Here is a 19,246-nt window from a genome sequence, read left to right on the forward strand (position 1 = left end):
TGTTCTTATTTGAAGTTTTTGAAATTCGTGCTTGGTTTTACTTTCCTTGAAATAGATTTGAGTTTCTAGTTAAAATTTTACATCGATACTTTGAGCAATTTTGCCATTTATTGTGCTTTAAATGTTTTAGAAAAACCAAAATAAGCTTTGAAAACTAAAAAGTAATGACTTTGTGTTTAGTTTTGTCTTTTTTTTCCTTTTATTTTTTTGGTCCCATATTTCTCCAATTATCGGTAACATTTCATCAACTATATCAAAATGAATAAAAATATTCACAAATATAATTAAATATTACTATTTATCTATGATAGATTACAAAACTACTATCGCATAAATTGTGTTATTTTACCATTTGAAAACTACGTTTTAGTTTTGTTCACGGTGTTGAAAACCATTTAAAGGTGAAATTAGTATTTATAAAATCAAATAATATTGTTTTAAAATCGTTTTTATTTTTAAAATTTGATCAATAATCCAATTGTTCATTCAAAAAAGATTGTCATAATAAACAAGTTAAAAAAAGGAAAAAAATTTCTTTTTCTAAAAGTTAAAAATTAAAAACAAAAACACTACCAAAGAGAAGTTAAACACATACACGCACATACCAAAATGTGTAAAAATAAATTTAAAGGACATCAGAACAACCGAAAGAAAATTCAAAAACTAAAATAGACTAAAAAAAATAGAGGGATTATCTTCTAAGTTATGTTAAGTAACTATTCGTTTTAAGAGTTCTTTTTAAAATATAAATTTTATTTTCTTAATTAAACACTTAAATTCTTAATCACATAAAATAAAAAAGTGTCACCACGAACTACTTTGATAAAACCTAAATAAGGTTTAGAATGTTGATGTCGATGAAAATATCGATATTTAGTTTTTTAAAAATTTGGATGTTGAAGGATATTTCTAAAAAAAAGTTATATAAAAATGTTTCTAAAATAAATTTAAATTAATAAATGAATATTTTTATTATTTTCAAATAAGCAAACATGTGTATTATATATATATATATATGCATACATGCATCCATGTATGGAATGTATACGTTTATATATAGATATACGAATGCATGTGTGTATGTATGCATATTAGTGGAAATTTATTTTGTGTGTTTCCTAAGTTGTTTTACAATCTAATGAAAATATAAATTCATCTCTTATATTGGTATAAAACTCATAAAAACGTGAAAATATCGATATATCAGTAGAATTTTAATACTTTGAATAAAAGCATGTTAATTAAAATTTACTATTTTTCCTTAAATTCAAAAATATAACTATCCCATAATTCAACGAGTAAAATGAAAATTCTACAACTTTTTTTACACTGATATATTATTGTGGTATAAATTCGAATCAACTAAAAGACCTCGTAGAGTCTATTGACTTGTTTGTGCTTCTCTAATCGTGATGACATATATATATACACATACATATACATATGTACATATATATAAATATATTGTAATAGTCAGTAGCATTCAGATTATAACCTCAAACTTAGAAAAAAAAATAAATGTTAATTATGATTGATCAAATAACCAGGGACAATCATCTCTCAGTTGGGTTTTTTATTTTTTAAAATTTAGAAAATAATATATACTTAGTTTCACATAATTTTTTTTCCAATGATTTCATTTTTAATACTTTTTAGTTGATGAAAAATTACTAAAATCTAAAATAATGTATACTCATTTTCACATATTTATAGCCAATTTCAAAAGTGCTAATATTTTTTTAGTTAATGAAAAACTACTTTAATTTTTTTAGTTAAATTATGCAAAGATAGATGGCAATAACAAAGAAACATATTAATGAAAGTAATTTTTGTAAGCTTTATGTTAAATTTGATAACTATTTTATTGTTTTATTTTTTATTTTTGAAAATTAATAACATCTCTCCATATACATTTTTATTGTTTTGTTATTTACGTTTTAGTAATCTTTTAAAACATCTAACCAAGTTTAAAAAATCGAGTGTCTTTTTTGGAACGGCCTTCTTGTTTTTTAAAATTAAATCTATAAAAACTACTTTAATATATTGATTTGTAAGTTTGTTATCTATCGTTTTCTCAAAACTAAAAACTAAAATTTAAAAAGTAACTTTTACTATGAAAAAATAATAGGTTTTTCTAAAATCGGTTTATATTTTTAAACTTGGACTAAGAAACTCTAGTAGTTATGAAAATTATGATCAATGATGTATTTGAAATAAAAAATCACGAATTTAGAAAAACAAAAAATAAAAAGAATTTTTCTTTTCATAGAACAGAAAAATCATGATCAAGAATGATTAAAACCATGTTCAAAATAAAAAATAAAACCAAATGGTTTGCTAGCCAACTTTAATGAAGACTAAAATGTAACTTTTGAAAACTTTTTTTAAACTTATCTAGAAAGAGATAAATGCAAACATAAAATTTCAAAAATAGAAAAATAAGATCATAATCGGTTCAATCTTAATTATATTTTCGTAAATCAAAATCTAAATGGATGTATATATGATAAGCTAAAGTTTAAAAATTTGAGGGTGAAGTGCAAAGAATAATACAACTCTAACTCCATTATATATTTTGGAAGCTTATATAATATAGTGATAGTGTATCAAAACCCTAGAGGTTTCCACTTCCTAACACAATCCATCTTTCTATCCAAATCCACACCCAAAGCTAAAAACCCTAATTTTTCCTCTAATTTCTTTTTCAGTTTTCATTTTCCCATTTCCCTTTGCCACAAGTCTATAACCAAATAAATTAAACCCTTAATTTGTTTAATAAGTTTATAGATTGATACCAAAATATCTTTTTTCTTTTACATTTAATGATATTTATGAACCAAAATTATATATAAACAGTAAATATATATTGTATCTATTATTTTTACAAGAATAAGTTTCCATTGATAAAACATCACATAAAACACACATACAATATATTTTGGGGACCTTGTTGCTATAAAGGGATCCATATATATCATATATACTAATACATAGAATTACTATAATTTTGATTAAGTTTGGGATCCATATATTAGGATAAAAATGATGTAATAATATATACAATACCCAAAGAATATGTAATTGTTTTTTGGTAATTAAAGATGAATGAGTTAAATTCATTAATGTTCTCAATATATAATGTAACTTTCAATCAAATAATTCAAAAGAAATGTGTAGTCCTACCGGTAGGGAGTGATGATGACGAAGTGGAGTTTTGTGGTTCGGGTCCTAATCTAAGCTCAAGATCGAGCTCGGAAACGGACGAACCATGTCGAGATGGCGATCCTAGCTTTGAATCACAATCAACGTCGATCGGAAGAACTTGACGGATCTCCAAGTTTTGATCCATGTTTGAAGGATTATTTTCGACAAAAAGTGGGAGTTGTTGAAACTCTTCGGAGATTAGGGTTTCCTCTAAACCACCTTTGCTTCGTCCATGCTCTTTTCTAGTAGATGGTGAGATGACGACCCACGGCAACCTTGTTGGAGTACTCATCATCTTCGGAGTGTCTACAACCATCTTGTTTGGTGATGACGACAACGACGATGTCGTTATCGATTGCTTGAGCTTGGCCTTCTCTTTTCTATGTATGTTCATATGGCCTCCTAAAGCTTGTGCATTTGTGAAGCCTCTTTTACAAAAATTGCACTCATAAGACCTAACTGTTGATTGATTTACACCACTTTGTTCTTCTTGATACTCACAGCTTGCATCTTCTTGTTGATCAATTTCCATGGAAAAAACAGAAAGAGAGAAAAAGAGTCAAACTTAGGTTGGAAAAAGATAATATTTATGGCCAATTTCCCTTTGGGAATGAACTATAAATTAGAAAGGGAAAGAAATTGAATGTTTATAATAATTTTAGATTCAACCCAAAGGACAAACAACCATCCAAACTTGGTCATGTGTGTGGTGGAGTAATTTATGATTTCAAATATACAAATTAGAAAAATATAATTTGCTATAAACTTCCATTCCCAGTGTATTACAGCTTATGTATAATTAATATATTTTCATGGTCATGTGTGTGTCACTAATATATTTTCATGGTCATGTGTGTGTCACACCGCCCAAACGTTATAGGATTACACATGTTAATTATCTCACGAGATTAATCGATGTATACATTTTTTCATAATTAGTGGTTGTCATTTCTATTATTTTTCTCATTCTTAGGAGTATATATTATATTTTTACTATGTATACCAGAGGTAGTAATTTTTTTTTGATTTTGTAAAAAAATTGAAGTGGTAATGAGATGACCCAACATTATATTACTTATTTACTTGGTGATCAATTTCATCCATATCAACACCATATTTCAAGTTAGACAACACATTGTTTTCTTATACAAACTCTAAACAACTATATATATATATTTTTAAAAAAAGTGCAAATACGTACTACAATTACTTAAAAACTACCATAGTCCGGCCAAATAAAGCCATATACTTATGAGCTAATAGAGAGAGTATATTTCAAAAACAAAGAGATCTATTGTTCAAATCTTCCAACTACTGTTATACTCGAAAAGAACTCATGGTTATCTACCTTTGTCCTTCCCTAACCTCGTTAGTAAAAAATAACTATCTCTAATAACTTTGGGACATTAATCTTCATATATATATATATATATAAAATGTAATATAAAAACAAATATCTGCCTTTCTCCCTCTTACAAATTGATCTTATTATTATATTGGTCCAAGATGTCTTTTGCATTGGAATTATCCCCCAAAGTGTTTATATGCTATTTTACTTTTTTAAAAAAATGTTTATAAATCAATTTATGCTTTATAGAGAGAGAATTTGATTTTGCCATTTTGCAAAGAAAAGGAAAGCTGGTGGGAATTGAAGGATCCAACTTGGCTAATTAGCATCTAAAATTTGCATTTGATTTGCCACTTGGAGACCCTAAGTGAGCCAAATATTATATGCTTTACATTACAATGAAAATAGTTATAAATAAATACATGTTTTGATTGGTTCCATTTTTAGAGGTTTTGTTTAATAATAATAAAAAGAAACCTAATTATATTACATAATTTATAATTGGATGGATTGATTTAAAAATTAATTTTATTGGTTAAAACTTATTTTGATGTCAAATTTTGAACGATCTAAACATACACAATTTTCACTTTAACGTGGAATCAATCGTAAATTTGTAATTCTAACACGAATACTACGTCTACTACAAGAAAGATGCTTAAGTTAGCAAGAGATCTATGTAAAAAGTAGTAAATTTTAGTATAAGATTGGAGTCGCTATCTTTGAGTGCTAGAGCATGCAAGAGGTCCGATTTGTTTGGCCTTTGGTTAGGGTCGGTGTCAATCCAAGTCGAGATTGATCACTTTATTTTTGCTATATTTTGGGCCTATGTGATCACCTGGGCCGAGGCATATGCATGAGGCATGCCCCATTGGCTTGAACCAAGGCTTAAGTTAGCCTCTCTTTCTAGGTCCTCTTAATTCTAAGTTGCTACTTTCAGTGTAAATCATACTATCAATTTTGACACATTTGGTAGTGTGGTTATTAGATTAGTCTAACACTAAAATTTGATTGTCCACAAACTATTTTCCATTGTGAGTTGCTGTGATTTTATAAACTGAACTTCTTATTTGAGTGTTTTTTTTCCATTGTTAAGAAAAAGCTTGTATAATATTTAGCACAGCAAATCGCATGGTAGCAAAACCTGCAATCTGTTGAGGCCATCCCCCAAAGCGAGAGGGCAGAAGAATGTTATTGGTTCTTGTTTCTCCTTCATCCTTTCCATCATTCTCTTCTTCTACCTTCAACAAATCCCCTTTCTCAACATTCTCTTCATTTCCCATTTTGTGCTCATTCAACTCTTTTTGCCTTTTCCCATCACATTCTACTCACAAGCTCATCAAGCGCCTGAACCCCATTAGAAATCAAACTGAATCAGACTTCAATAGCAAATATGGTCGTACCCCAGTTGACGATCGGTGGTCTCTTCGCGGAAAGACGGCTCTCGTTACCGGTGGCACTCGTGGAATCGGGTAAATCAATATCTGTATCAACAAATAGAGATTTTCATTTTTCTTTGTTGCATTTACTGTTTCTTTCCTCTGTTTTATTGAGAATTTGGAATTGGGTTTTGGTCTAGGCGTGCGATTGTGGAGGAATTAGTCGGTTTTGGGGCGAGAGTGCATACTTGTTCTCGGAATGAAGGTGAGTTGAGACAGTGTTTGAGGCATTGGAAGGATTTGGAATTTGAGGTTTCTGGGTCAGTCTGTGATGTGTCTGTTCGAGCTCAGAGAGAGGAGTTAATGGAGAATGCGGGTAATACTTTTGATGGGAAGCTCAACATTCTTGTAAGGTGCACCCTTTCTTGCGTTTTTCTCTGCTTTAGATTAAGATGCCATTTTTCTTTGTTGGGCTACTTTCCTTTCAATCACTCATCTTACTGACCTTAAATTGATGAAATTATTGGAAGGAACCTTCTAGCTGCCACTCTCATTAGAAGTCTAATAAGAACATCAATTTTCTTTTCTCTATTGTGCTTGCAATTGTTATAAAGGTGACAACATTGATTGTTGTTCTCGATAAAAAATATTTGGCTAAGAATAAGACCTTTTTGCAACTATGAATCATTGCAATCAACGGTCAAGGAAGCTATATGAAGTTTTTTTTTTCTTTTGATATCCGTGAGTGTCCAGGATAGTATTGGGCACCGGGCACCTCAATTGGCGCTTAATCCCATTTGGATGTTAAGGAAACTCATAGGATATTAAATCTTAGGTAGATGGCCAACATTGATTGAACTCGTCCTTTCTTAGCCCTTTATCAAACTCAATTTACTAAGAACATGTGGCCTAGGTCCAAGTCATAGGATGAAGAAAGCTTTTAGTTGACAAGGAATTAAAGAAGTTTCCACATATAGGAGCACTTGAAGACAAGAGCAATTAGAGAAGGCCAAATTCTAGAGACAACAAGCCTTGGAAGCACATACGTGATACATCTTGCACTTTTTGAACTATGCATTGGGATTTACTTTGAGGCTTTATACTTTTAGCTAAACTCCTTGTTAGGATTCTTAATGTGTTTTTAAGTACGTTTACGTTAGTCACTCACCCTCAAAGGCGAAAGATGAAGATTTTAGGTTTTAGCTATTAAGCATCTTGTCATTTTCATTATTTTTCTTTATTCCCTCTACTATTTATGCAAGTTAATACTAAGGGTTTGCTTTTGAGAGTTTATCATGTCTCGTTGTCGTTCACTTAAGGCTTTGTAAGGCCTGATTCATACTTGTAAAATTGTTTGATACCTTGATGATGAATCTGAAAATTATCTTTTTTGCCCATTGTTGAGAGCATGCGTGTATGGGCAATTCTATACCTAGTTTTCAATTTTCATTTTCATTTAAAAACATAGTTCGACTACTTGGCCAATTTGTGGAGTGTTTCACACTTGAGAATAGGAACTTGTTTTCCTTGCTTCTTGGTATTGGACGTCTAAAGGCAACCCCATCCTAACTGGTCCTTTGAGCGCTTGTGAAGTATTTGTGTTACAAGGTCCACGCCAAAGGGTTTTAGATCAATTTATCACAGTCTCTCTTGTTGTTTGGTATCAAAGCTTTCGATTTGTATCAACTATTTAAAATGGGTAATGCCAATGTCTTCAAAGGCTACACCCTTTGTGGGATATTTTCTCAAGGAGAAATAAGGGTTAAGTCTTGAGACAGCATGACCCATAAGGTTCTTATATTAGATACATAAATCTGTTCTAGTCCAAAGAAGGGTAAATAAGATTAAAAGGTTAACAATTTTAGTCTCAGCCTTGAGATGAGCGAGCTTAAGGTGTAAGCCTCAAAATCCTTGCAAAACATTAGATGAGGATGAGTCAATAGAGTGGTAGCTTTATTCAGTAGATGCTGATCATTTAGCTAAAACAATTTTAGTTTACTATTTCTTAAATAAATGAATTTCGCCTTTAAATATTCTTCAATGAAATCCTTTGGTGGATCTTCACTTTTTAAATGTGTATGTTACTTGTATGTTATTTCCTACTGACATTTAATCCTTAGGATATTTGCTGCTTTTTGGCATATGGAATTTTTACTTCTCTTTTCATAATGTGAAGTTAACGCTGAGGTGATTTTAAATTAGTTACGAACTAATCTTCCAACATCTTATGGGAAAATCCAAAATTTAAGAATAAAAAAGAACATCGATTTTCATCATTCTTTTAATCCTTATGGACTATGAATACCATTTCTGCTATCATGTAGGTGAATAATGTGGGAAGAAATATACGAAAGCCAACAACAGAATTCACAGATGAAGAATTTTCTTTTCTTATGAAAACCAATGTTGAATCAGTTTTTCATTTATCACAACTTGCTTATCCTCTTCTAAAATCATCTGGCGAGGGAAGCATTGTATTCATGTCCTCGGTCTCAAGTTTTGTGTCTCTGAAGTCCATGTCTGTTCAGGGAGCGACCAAAGGTGATCAACTTTATCCGTTGTATTTAAATATTATAGATGCAAACATCAATTTCTTTCTTGGAATATTTCCTAGCAATTTGTGATGGTTCTTTTCAGGAGCTATCAATCAACTCACAAAATATTTAGCTTGTGAATGGGCAAAAGACAACATAAGGAGCAATGCAGTTGCCCCATGGTACATCAAAACATCAATGGTGGAACAGGTAAATCTCAACGCCATTATGTTTTAACCTGTGAAGAATCAATCATAATGTTCATCTTCTTGATCTTTCGCTATGTTTCCTTTTAGGTGCTGAGTAACAAAGCATATGAAGAAGAGGTTGTGAGACCCCCAATCATACATACGTATGTTAGGAAGGGTAAGAAGGGAAACTCACCAACATGTAAGGAGAGAGAATGAGTGGGAAATAAAAGAATGTGCAGGTGGGTCCCACTGGGTAGGAATTTGAGGGTGAGTATAAATAGAATGATTGAGAAATAGGGATAGGTAACTTTTTGGTTATCTTTTAGGAAAGGGAGGCGGCAGCAGCTGATAGGAGAGGGGTATCCTTCTTGTGAAGGGTGCAGGTTTGTTCTTGTTGTTCATTGTTCTTGTTTTCATTCCTTATTGTAGCTGTAACTTTGGGCTATATATATTCTGTCTCTGTTTAGCCCTAGTTGGGTATTTATTTAAAAAGGGTGTAGAATCCTAACATTTGGTATCAGAGCCCGACAAAAAGAAAAAAAAAAACTGGGGGTGGTGACGCGTCGCATGGCACAAAGACAAATGGAGGAACGAATGGAAGGAACCGAGAAGGAGTTGCTGAGCATGAAAGAAATGCTACTGGAAATGAAGAAATACTATGGAAAGACTGACAGAGGAACTAAGAGAGAATCATAGCTATAAGAAAAGAGATGAATCCGGAAACATCTGATGGATCCAGCATGAAGTTGAAAGGAAAAGTAGAAGAATCGGAAGTCTGTAATGAGGTAAATGGAAGCAATGTGGATCGAAGTAAGTACGCAAAGTTAGAAATGCCTATGTTCTTAGGTGAAAATCCAGAATCCTGGGTATATAGAGCAGAACATTTCTTTGAGATGAACAACCTGCCAGAAAACGAGAAGATCAGAGTGGCGGTGGTCAGTTTTGGGCAAGAGGAAGTGGACTGGTACAGGTGGACGCATAATAGGAAGAAAGTAGAGTCATGGGAAGATTTGAAAGGGAGGATGTTTGATTTCTTCAAGGACTCGGGACAAACAAGTCTAGTGGCACGCTTGATTAGGATTCAACAAGATGGATCCTACAGTGAGTATGTGAAGAAATTTGTCACATATTCAGCTCCCCTCCCTCACATGGAGGAAAGTGTGTTACGAGATGCTTTTCTGACCGGTCTGGAACCCAATCTTCAGGCAGAAGTCGTTAGTCGTTTCCCTCGAACATTGGAAGATTGTATGAGGGAGGCTAAACTAGTCAATGATCGGAATGTAGCAATGAAATTGACTAAGACCGAGGGCAGGACAGTGGAACCAAAGAAAAAAGAAGAGTATGCAGGAAAAATCCAAGATGGAACAGACAAAGGCTACATGAGGAGGACAGATTTCCCCATAAAACAAGTAACTATACCTATTAAGGGTAGTTATCAAAAAAGTGAACCTCCTATCAAACGACTTTCAGACGCAGAATTCAGGTCCAGATTGGATAAGGGCCTATGTTTTAAATGCAATGAGAAATATACACCAGGGCACAGATGTAGAGTGAAGGAAAAAAGGGAGCTGATGTTATTTATCATGAATGAAGAGGAGAGCAAGGAAGAGGAAGGCAAGATGGAAGAGGAACCAGGGGAAACAGTGGAATTAAACCATCTGGATTTTGCTGAAGGGGAGGAAATAGAATTGAAGACAATCCATGGGATGGCATCGAAGGGAACGATGAAGCTGAAGGGAAATATAAAGGGCAAAGGAGTGATAGTACTGATTGATAGTGGAGCAACCCATAATTTTATACATAACCGGACAGTAAAGGAAAAGAACTTATATCTGGAAAAAGGTAACCCGTTTGCAGTTACAATTGGAGATGGCACCAAGTGTACAGGCAAGGGTGTTTGCAAGAGAGTGGAATTGGAACTACAAGGGGTGGTGGTGGTGGCTGATTTTTTTGCTATTGAGTTGGGAAATGTGGATGTAATATTGGGTATGCAGTGGCTGGATACAACAGGCACCATGAAGATACATTGGCCATCTCTAACAATGTCTTTCTGGTTGGGCAAACAGAAAATTATCTTGAAAGGAGACCCATCCCTCATCCAAGCAGAATGTTCCCTGAAAACCATTGAGAAAACGTGGGAAAATGAAGATCAGGGTTTTCTGTTGGAATTCCAAAAGTATGAAGTAGACACGGAGGTGGAAGCGGAGCAGGAAATGAAAGGGGACGAGGAAGAGATTCCAATGATTAAAAATCTGTTACAACAGTATGCAGACATCTTTGAGGATCCAAAAAAACTACCTCCTAAGAGAGAAATAGATCACCGTATATTGGTTTTACCGAACCAAAGGCCCATCAATGTCAGACCATATAAATATGGTTATGTACAGAAGGAGGAAATTGAGAAATTGGTGGTGGAAATGCTGCAAGCAGGTGTGATACGTCCCAGTCATAGCCCTTACTCCAGCCCTGTTTTATTGGTCAAAAAGAAAGATGGAGGGTGGCGCTTTTGTGTAGATTACCGGAAACTCAACCAAGTAACCATATCAGACAAATTTCCTATCCCAGTGATAGAAGAACTGCTGGATGAATTACATGGAGCCACGGTTTTCTCAAAACTAGATCTGAAGTCCGGTTACCATCAAATAAGGATGCAGAAGGAAGATGTTGAGAAGACCGCGTTCAGAACACATGAGGGTCACTATGAATTTCTGGTAATGCCCTTCGGTCTTACAAACGCACCAGCCACCTTCCAGTCCTTGATGAATCAGGTATTCAAACCCTTTTTAAGAAGGTGTGTATTGGTATTCTTCGATGATATACTTGTATATAGCAAGGATATATCAGAACATGAGAAACATCTAGGGATGGTATTTGCAGTGTTGAGAGATAACCATCTATTTGCAAATAAGAAGAAGTGTGTCATAGCTCACTCCAAAATCCAATATTTGGGGCATATAATTTCGAGTAAAGGAGTACAGGCTGATGAGGAGAAGATCAAAGACATGGTGAAATGGCCTCAGCCGAAAGATGTCACGGGTCTGAGAGGATTTCTGGGATTATCGGGCTATTATCGTAGGTTTGTGAAAGGATACGGAGAAATTGCAGCCCCCTTGACCAGATTGTTGCAAAAGAATTCTTTTGCGTGGGATGAACAAGCAACCGAGGCCTTTGAAAAATTAAAGATGGCCATGACTACTATCCCGGTGCTAGCACTGCCGAATTGGGATCTACCTTTTTTAATCGAAACAGATGCTTCAGGGACAGGATTGGGAGCTGTACTTTCACAGAATGGTCACCCCATAGCCTTCTTCAGCCAGAAATTGTCGACACGAGCTCAGGCCAAGTCCATTTACGAAAGAGAACTGATGGCTGTAGTATTTATCAGTGCAGAAATGGCGTCATTATCTATTAGGAAGGAAGTTTACAATTATCTCAGATCAAAAGGCATTGAAATTTCTCCTTGAGCAGAGAGGGAAGTACAACCCCAATTTCAGAAATGGCTGACCAAACTGCTGGGATACGATTTTGAAATATTATACCAACCTGGATTACAAAACAAAGCAGCAGATGCCCTTTCTAGGATGGAATATCCGCTGGAAGTAAACTCCTTGACGACAACTGGCATTGTAGACATGGAAGTGATAGACAAGGAAGTCAACCAAGATGAGGAATTACAGAAAACCATTAAAGAATTGAAACAGAATCCAGAGGGAATTAGCAAATTTAGCTGGGAGAATGGGAAACTGTTCTACAAGAAGAGAGTGGTATTATCAAAGAAGTCGTCAGTGATTCCCACATTGCTGCATACATTCCATGACTCCATCTTAGGAGGACACTCGGGATTCTTGAGGACATATAAAAGGATGAGCGGAGAGCTGTACTGGGAGGGAATGAAGGCTGATATAAAGAAATATGTGGAACAGTGTGAGATTTGTCAAAGAAACAAATATGAGGCCACGAAACCAGCAGGGGTATTACATCCACTTCCTGCTCCGGAAGCCATACTAGAAGAATGGTCAATGGATTTCATAGAAGGGTTACCGAAGGCAGGGGGAATGAATGTGATAATGGTGGTGGTAGACAGATTGAGCAAGTATGCTTATTTCATCACTATGAAGCACCCTTTCACAGCTAAACAAGTGGCGACGACATTCATTGAAAAGATCATCAGCAAGCATGGGGTTCCAAAATCCATAGTATCCGACAGGGATAAAGTTTTCATTAGTCATTTTTGGAAGGAGTTATTTACAACTATGGGAACTAAACTGAAAAGAAGCACGGCATTCCACCCACAAACAGATGGACAAACGGAAAGGGTAAACCAATGTCTGGAGACATACTTGAGATGCTTTTGCAATGAGCAACCCCAAAGGTGGCATAAGTTCATTCCATGGGCTGAACTGTGGTATAACACTACTTTCCATTCATCCATACGTTCCAACCCTTTCAAGATTGTATATGGAAGGCAACCACCCCCGATTCTATCCTACGGAACCCGAAAAACTCAGAATGATGAGGTAGAAATAATGCTCAAGGAGAGAGATCTGGCATTGAACGCCTTGAAGGAGAACCTTCACTTAGCCCAAAACCGCATGAAGAAATGGGCAGACACCAAAAGAAGGGAATTGAAGTTCAAGGTGGGTGATGAAGTATACCTAAAGCTCAGACCTTATAGGCAGAGATCCTTAGCTCGGAAAAGGTGTGAAAAGCTGGCTCCAAAATTCTACGGGCCTTACACAATCATTGAAGAGATAGGAGAGGTGGCCTATAGATTGAAACTTCCACCAGAGGCGAGTATTCATGATGTGTTCCACATCTCACAGTTGAAGCTCAAGTTAGGTAAGCAGAAGGTTGTGCAGCAACAGCAACCTATGTTGACAACAGATTTCGAATTACAACTATGGCCAGAACAGGTATTGGGAATTCGCTGGAACAAAGAATTGGGAGCTAACGAATGGCTAGTCAAGTGGAAGAATTTACCAGAAACTGAAGCCACATGGGAAGCTGTCTATCAAATGAATCAACAGTTTCCCACATTCCACCTTGAGGACAAGGTGAATTTGGAACCGAGGGGTGTTGTGAGACCCCCAATCATACATACGTATGTTAGGAAGGGTAAGAAGGGAAACTCACCAACATGTAAGGAGAGAGAATGAGTGGGAAATAAAAGAATGTGCAGGTGGGTCCCACTGGGTAGGAATTTGAGGGTGAGTATAAATAGAATGATTGAGAAATAGGGATAGGTATCTTTTTGGTTATCTTTTAGGAAAGGGAGGCGGCAGCAGCCGATAGGAGAGGGGTATCCTTCTTGTGAAGGGTGCAGGTTTGTTCTTGTTGTTCATTGTTCTTGTTTTCATTCCTTATTGTAGCTGTAACTTTGGGCTATATATTCTGTCTCTGTTTAGCCCTAGTTGGGTATTTATTTAAAAAGGGTGTAGAATCCTAACAGAGGTATATTCCCGAACCCCGCTTCGACGCTTGGGCGAACCAAGTGAAGTATCATCCTTAGTTGCATTCCTTTGCCTACCTGCTTCATCTTATATTACTGGCCAAATCATTGGTGTTGATGGAGGGATGTCTGTTAATGGCTTTGACCCAAAATAACATTATAAATGAACATCTTCTATTTATCCCCACTCCCCTCTCGGATATGTCTAGTTCGAGTGTTGATTTTTCTTTCACTTGCAAGGATGACACTCGCAAACAATTGATTGAAGCTTTTCGTTTCTTTTTCTTCAAAATGTTATCATGCTGAATGGTTCATGATATTTGAAAGGAAAAACGAGTTCTATAGTTTGGGGAACATTGAGGTATGATAGGAACCATGACTACGGCTTGCTTTCGAATGTGATTGCTTTTGCAGAGATGTGTTTATGTTATAAACTATCATTGTAGATGAAGAATAATTTTTACTTAATTTTTTAGAAATTCATTTTGGTATAGATATCCGTGTGTATTTGAATGATTAAAACCCATTTAGCTTATGAATTATTTCAAGTTTCTTTGTTCTTATTTTTTATCATACTTTATACTGACACAAAAGTGGTTGCTAGTGAAATTTGGAGGGTCAGCCTTGATTTTCCACAACATTGATAGAGGAAAGGAAATCACTGAAATTATGTCCCAAAGGCTAAAACCATTTTTCTTTTATGTTATCTTGTATTGCTATTTTGATATCTGTTTTTCTTTACATACAACAATCTGACTTGAATGGATTTTTCTTTTAATATGATGAACAGAAAAAGGTAATCAAACAATCGTAAATTAAAATACATACCACAGTAAGAAAAGATATACAAACAAAGGTAGTTGAAGAAGGTTGGAGAAAGACAGTAAATACATCAGTAAGAAGAAAAAAGAAAGGTGGAAATGAGCAAACCAACGACCAAAATTACGAAAACTTGAATCTTTCGACATTTGTTGTTCAATTTAAAATCACTACGAGGGTTGCACAATAAGAATTGCGGTGATATACCTAACACGATGATACGTAAATTGTTCGTGTGACGTAAGTAAAATATTAATTTTCATGGAAAGAGGGTGATTCGTAAGGATGGGTTATGAAAAAAAGTGGGTGATTCCTAAGGATGGCCTCCGTTCAAATGAAAAATTGTCCCAACTTTAATATTTAAGAGGGAATGAAAAGTGGTCTCTTACTTACGTCTCATACCTTATGAATTTACTAATTTGTTCCTAAAACCATCAGTGCACTCGATCCTCGATACTTTATGTATTAGATGTTAGATACTTGATCTTTGATCTTAGCCACTTGGCGATCGATGATTGATGCGTGATGCTCTATGTTTTATTTATGTTGTATATGTTTACCACTTGATCCTCCATTCTTAAAGAAACAAGGAAAAATAAAGGAAAAAAAGAGAGAGTAGAAATGTAGAAAAGGAAAGAAGAAATTCAGAAAATAGACACAAAAGAAAGAAAAAGTATAAAAAAGAATATGTAGAATAAAAAGAAAAAAATGGAAAAAAATGTACATTCCTACTAAATTTGAGCATCAACAAAACATAAAAGTAAAAAACAAATGACAAAAAAAATGAAAATAAATATAATTTATATAGAAAAGAAAAAACAAAGCAAATATTTAAAATTAAAACATATAAATGCAATTTTCCTATTAATGATTTGGGGGTTAGTGTAAATTTGAAAGTTAAAAAGCGTTTTTGTTTAGGGCCAATTATGCAAATTTGCGAAATAGAAAAAAAAAAGAAATATCAGATCATCATGAAATTGAAATGATGAGATCTTTGATTTTATAATAAGGTCAGAGTGTGGAGAGAGAGTCATCTCAATCACTCTCAGATATTTCACTGATTCATCCATCAAAAATCACACAGCTTCTACTCAAATTCGCTCATGGGATGATTTGAACATAATTCACTTGAAATCCTTCTGTCATGTGGGCGCTTCGTACTCCCTATTCTACCCATTACCCACCTTCCTCTCCCCGCTATTCCACTTTCAAAACTCTCCGTTTCCTCCTTCTCCTTCAATCCTTCAACCCCCCCAAATTCAAATAATAATCACTTGATTCAATCTCTGTGTAAACAGGGCAATCTCAAACAAGCCCTTTACCTCCTCTCCCATGAATCCAATCCTACCCAGCAAACCTGCGAGCTTCTAATCCTCTCCGCCGCTCGCCGGAACTCTCTTTCCGATGCCCTTGACGTCCATCAGCTTCTCGTCGATGGGGGTTTTGACCAAGACCCTTTTTTGGCCACCAAGCTTATCAATATGTTTTCCGAATTGGACACTGTCGACAATGCGCGCAAGGTGTTTGACAAAACGCGTAAGAGAACTATATATGTTTGGAATGCGTTGTTTAGAGCTCTTGCGTTGGCGGGTCGTGGAAACGACGTATTGGAATTGTATCCCCGGATGAATATGATGGGAGTTTCTTCTGATAGGTTTACTTATACTTATTTGCTCAAAGCTTGTGTTGCTTCAGAGTGTTTGGTTTCGTTTCTCCAGAAGGGTAAAGAGATTCATGCGCATATTTTGAGACATGGGTATGGAGCTCATGTTCATGTTATGACTACTCTGATGGATATGTACGCAAGGTTTGGGTGTGTTTCTTATGCCAGTGCAGTGTTTGATGAAATGCCTGTGAAAAATGTGGTTTCTTGGAGTGCTATGATTGCATGCTATGCAAAGAATGGGAAGCCATACGAAGCTTTGGAACTCTTTCGTGAGATGATGCTCAATACCCACGATTCAGTGCCGAATTCTGTGACGATGGTCAGTGTACTCCAAGCTTGTGCTGCTTTTGCTGCTTTGGAGCAAGGGAAGCTTATCCACGCTTACATTCTTAGGAGGGGTCTGGATTCAATCTTGCCAGTTATAAGTGCTCTTATAACCATGTATGCAAGATGTGGTAAGCTTGAGTCAGGCCAACTAATTTTTGACCGTATGCATAAGAAAGATGTTGTCTTATGGAATTCATTGATTTCGAGTTATGGACTGCATGGATATGGAAGAAAAGCAATCAAAATTTTTGAAGAGATGATTGACCATGGATTCTCACCTAGTCACATATCATTTATAAGTGTTTTGGGTGCTTGCAGCCATACTGGGCTTGTTGAAGAGGGGAAGAAGTTGTTTGAATCCATGGTAAAAGAACATGGTATACAGCCTAGTGTAGAGCACTATGCTTGTATGGTTGATCTTCTTGGCCGTGCCAACCGGTTGGATGAAGCAGCCAAGATTATAGAAGATCTGCGTATCGAACCAGGGCCCAAAGTATGGGGTTCTCTTCTTGGTGCCTGTAGGATTCATTGCCATGTTGAGCTTGCTGAACGAGCAAGCAAACGGCTTTTCAAGCTTGAGCCTACAAATGCTGGGAATTATGTACTTCTGGCTGATATTTATGCAGAAGCTGAAATGTGGGATGAGGTAAAGAGAGTGAAAAAACTTCTTGATTCTCGTGAATTACAAAAGGTCCCTGGTAGAAGTTGGATTGAAGTACGAAGGAAAATCTATTCATTTACATCTGTTGATGAGTTCAACCCACAGGGAGAGCAACTTCATGCCCTGTTAGTGAATTTGTCAAATGAAATGAAGCAAAGAGGATATACCCCACAAACAAAACTGGTTCTGTATGACCTTGATCAGGAAGAAAAGGAAAGGATTGTGTTGGGTCATAGCGAAAAACTCGCAGTTGCTTTTGGACTAATCAATACAAGCAAGGGGGACACCATAAGAATAACTAAGAACTTGAGGCTATGTGAAGACTGCCATTCCGTCACAAAATTCATTTCCAAGTTTGCCGATCGAGAGATTATGGTTCGAGATTTGAATCGTTTCCACCATTTCAAAGATGGAGTTTGCTCTTGTGGAGATTATTGGTAGTATCTATACAAATCCTTATCTTGTTCCTTTTATTTTTCTAATACCTCTATGATAATAACAAGTGATCCAACGATTCTATTGGGCAGCTCAGCTACATAGTTGAACACTTCCACACACCTTGAAACTTGTTTTCTTTAGGCCTATAATTTTATTCAAATGTCTTCTAGAGAAAATGAGAAAGAAGAGGCGTCTATTGACGTCAAATTGAAAATTCCCTTCTGCTCTTATATGGGGGAAGATCAAAGCTAAGCTCCATTAAGGTATGACTTATTTAAGGTGTCCCAGTGTGGTAATTTAAAGCATCAAATAGCTTTTTAGTTGAATATTGAACTAAACCAAAAAGTCATTGTTCGACTCCTACGAATAGGAACGATCTTGTAATTTTCTGTTCTGGGTTTCTTAAGTATTTTAGCATTTGATGAATAGGATGGTAGCTTTACACTAATCTCCTTCTTATGAAAAGTACATAAATATTCGGTGGTGGGTAAGAAGAGCAAGATCATGTTTGAAATTACTTTCAAGGGCTTAAAATCACTTTTTAAGCACTTCAAATATCAGGTTTCTTTTCTAATGATCTTGAAAGCTCAAGATTTTTGTTAGTGAAACAGATGATTGTGTTAAAAAATTTGAACTTATGAGTGTTATTATTATTCTACAAACTATTCTATGATACTTTCAAGTAGTTTTAATAGGAAGGGCGAAACTCGAACTTGTCTAGATTTTGGTGCTTTGATGTCATTACGAAAAATAACAAGAAAAAAAAGATTACAAGTAATAAATTCGGTAAAGTAAAAATAAATAAATATCATAAATAATTGGACATGTTAGAATTTTTTAGAGACAAAATTAAAGGTTAATGTTCTTGATTTTTTAAAGATGATTTTGAAATTTAAAGACTAGTGCAAAATGGATAGTTGAGAGATCTAAAGTTTAATGAAATAGACTAAATTTAAGTTATGTTTAATTAGAGTTGCAAAATCTTAGAACCAATTTGAACTTAGCTAATTAAATTTATCCCACTAATTCTATAAATTTTACCTAAAATGTTCTCAAACTTTATACTAACATCAACAATCAACCGTTTCATTTGACCTCCAATACATGAGGCATCCTACAAATAAGTACACAAAAGTTAATAAAAGCAATCAAAATCTCTTAAAAAGTACGTCAATCTCAATGCGTAATCATTCAAAACTCGACTGAGATTTGAAACCTTACCATAATCTT

General features: G+C 35.0%; 3 protein-coding genes across 3 annotated transcripts; 2 read left to right on the forward strand and 1 right to left on the reverse strand.

Annotated features, from left to right (window-relative positions):
* Positions 1–3,160: 3,160 nt before the first annotated feature.
* Positions 3,161–3,736, reverse strand: LOC101207597 (transcriptional regulator TAC1). Its single transcript, XM_004145281.1, has one exon. The coding sequence runs from the start codon at positions 3,734–3,736 to the stop codon at positions 3,161–3,163; it is 576 nt and encodes a 191-aa protein (XP_004145329.1).
* A 1,809-nt stretch (positions 3,737–5,545) lies between these two features.
* On the forward strand, positions 5,546–14,653 carry LOC101206180 (tropinone reductase homolog At5g06060). Its single transcript, XM_031885281.1, has 6 exons — positions 5,546–6,024; positions 6,132–6,339; positions 8,256–8,472; positions 8,569–8,675; positions 8,762–8,791; positions 14,108–14,653. The coding sequence occupies exons 1-6, from the start codon at positions 5,741–5,743 to the stop codon at positions 14,258–14,260; spliced, it is 999 nt and encodes a 332-aa protein (XP_031741141.1). The 5' UTR covers positions 5,546–5,740; the 3' UTR covers positions 14,261–14,653.
* A 1,464-nt stretch (positions 14,654–16,117) lies between these two features.
* On the forward strand, positions 16,118–18,442 carry LOC116404365 (pentatricopeptide repeat-containing protein At3g46790, chloroplastic; the record flags this gene model as incomplete). The annotated part of the gene is made up of 1 exon (XM_031886637.1): positions 16,118–18,442. A coding segment is annotated over one exon (1,902 nt), but the record flags the coding sequence as incomplete, so codon positions are not given.
* Between the last annotated feature and the right edge of the window lie 804 nt (positions 18,443–19,246).

The sequence above is a fragment of the Cucumis sativus genome, chromosome 1 (genome assembly GCF_000004075.3).
Source record: "Cucumis sativus cultivar 9930 chromosome 1, Cucumber_9930_V3, whole genome shotgun sequence".
NCBI classification, from domain to species: domain Eukaryota; kingdom Viridiplantae; phylum Streptophyta; class Magnoliopsida; order Cucurbitales; family Cucurbitaceae; genus Cucumis; species Cucumis sativus.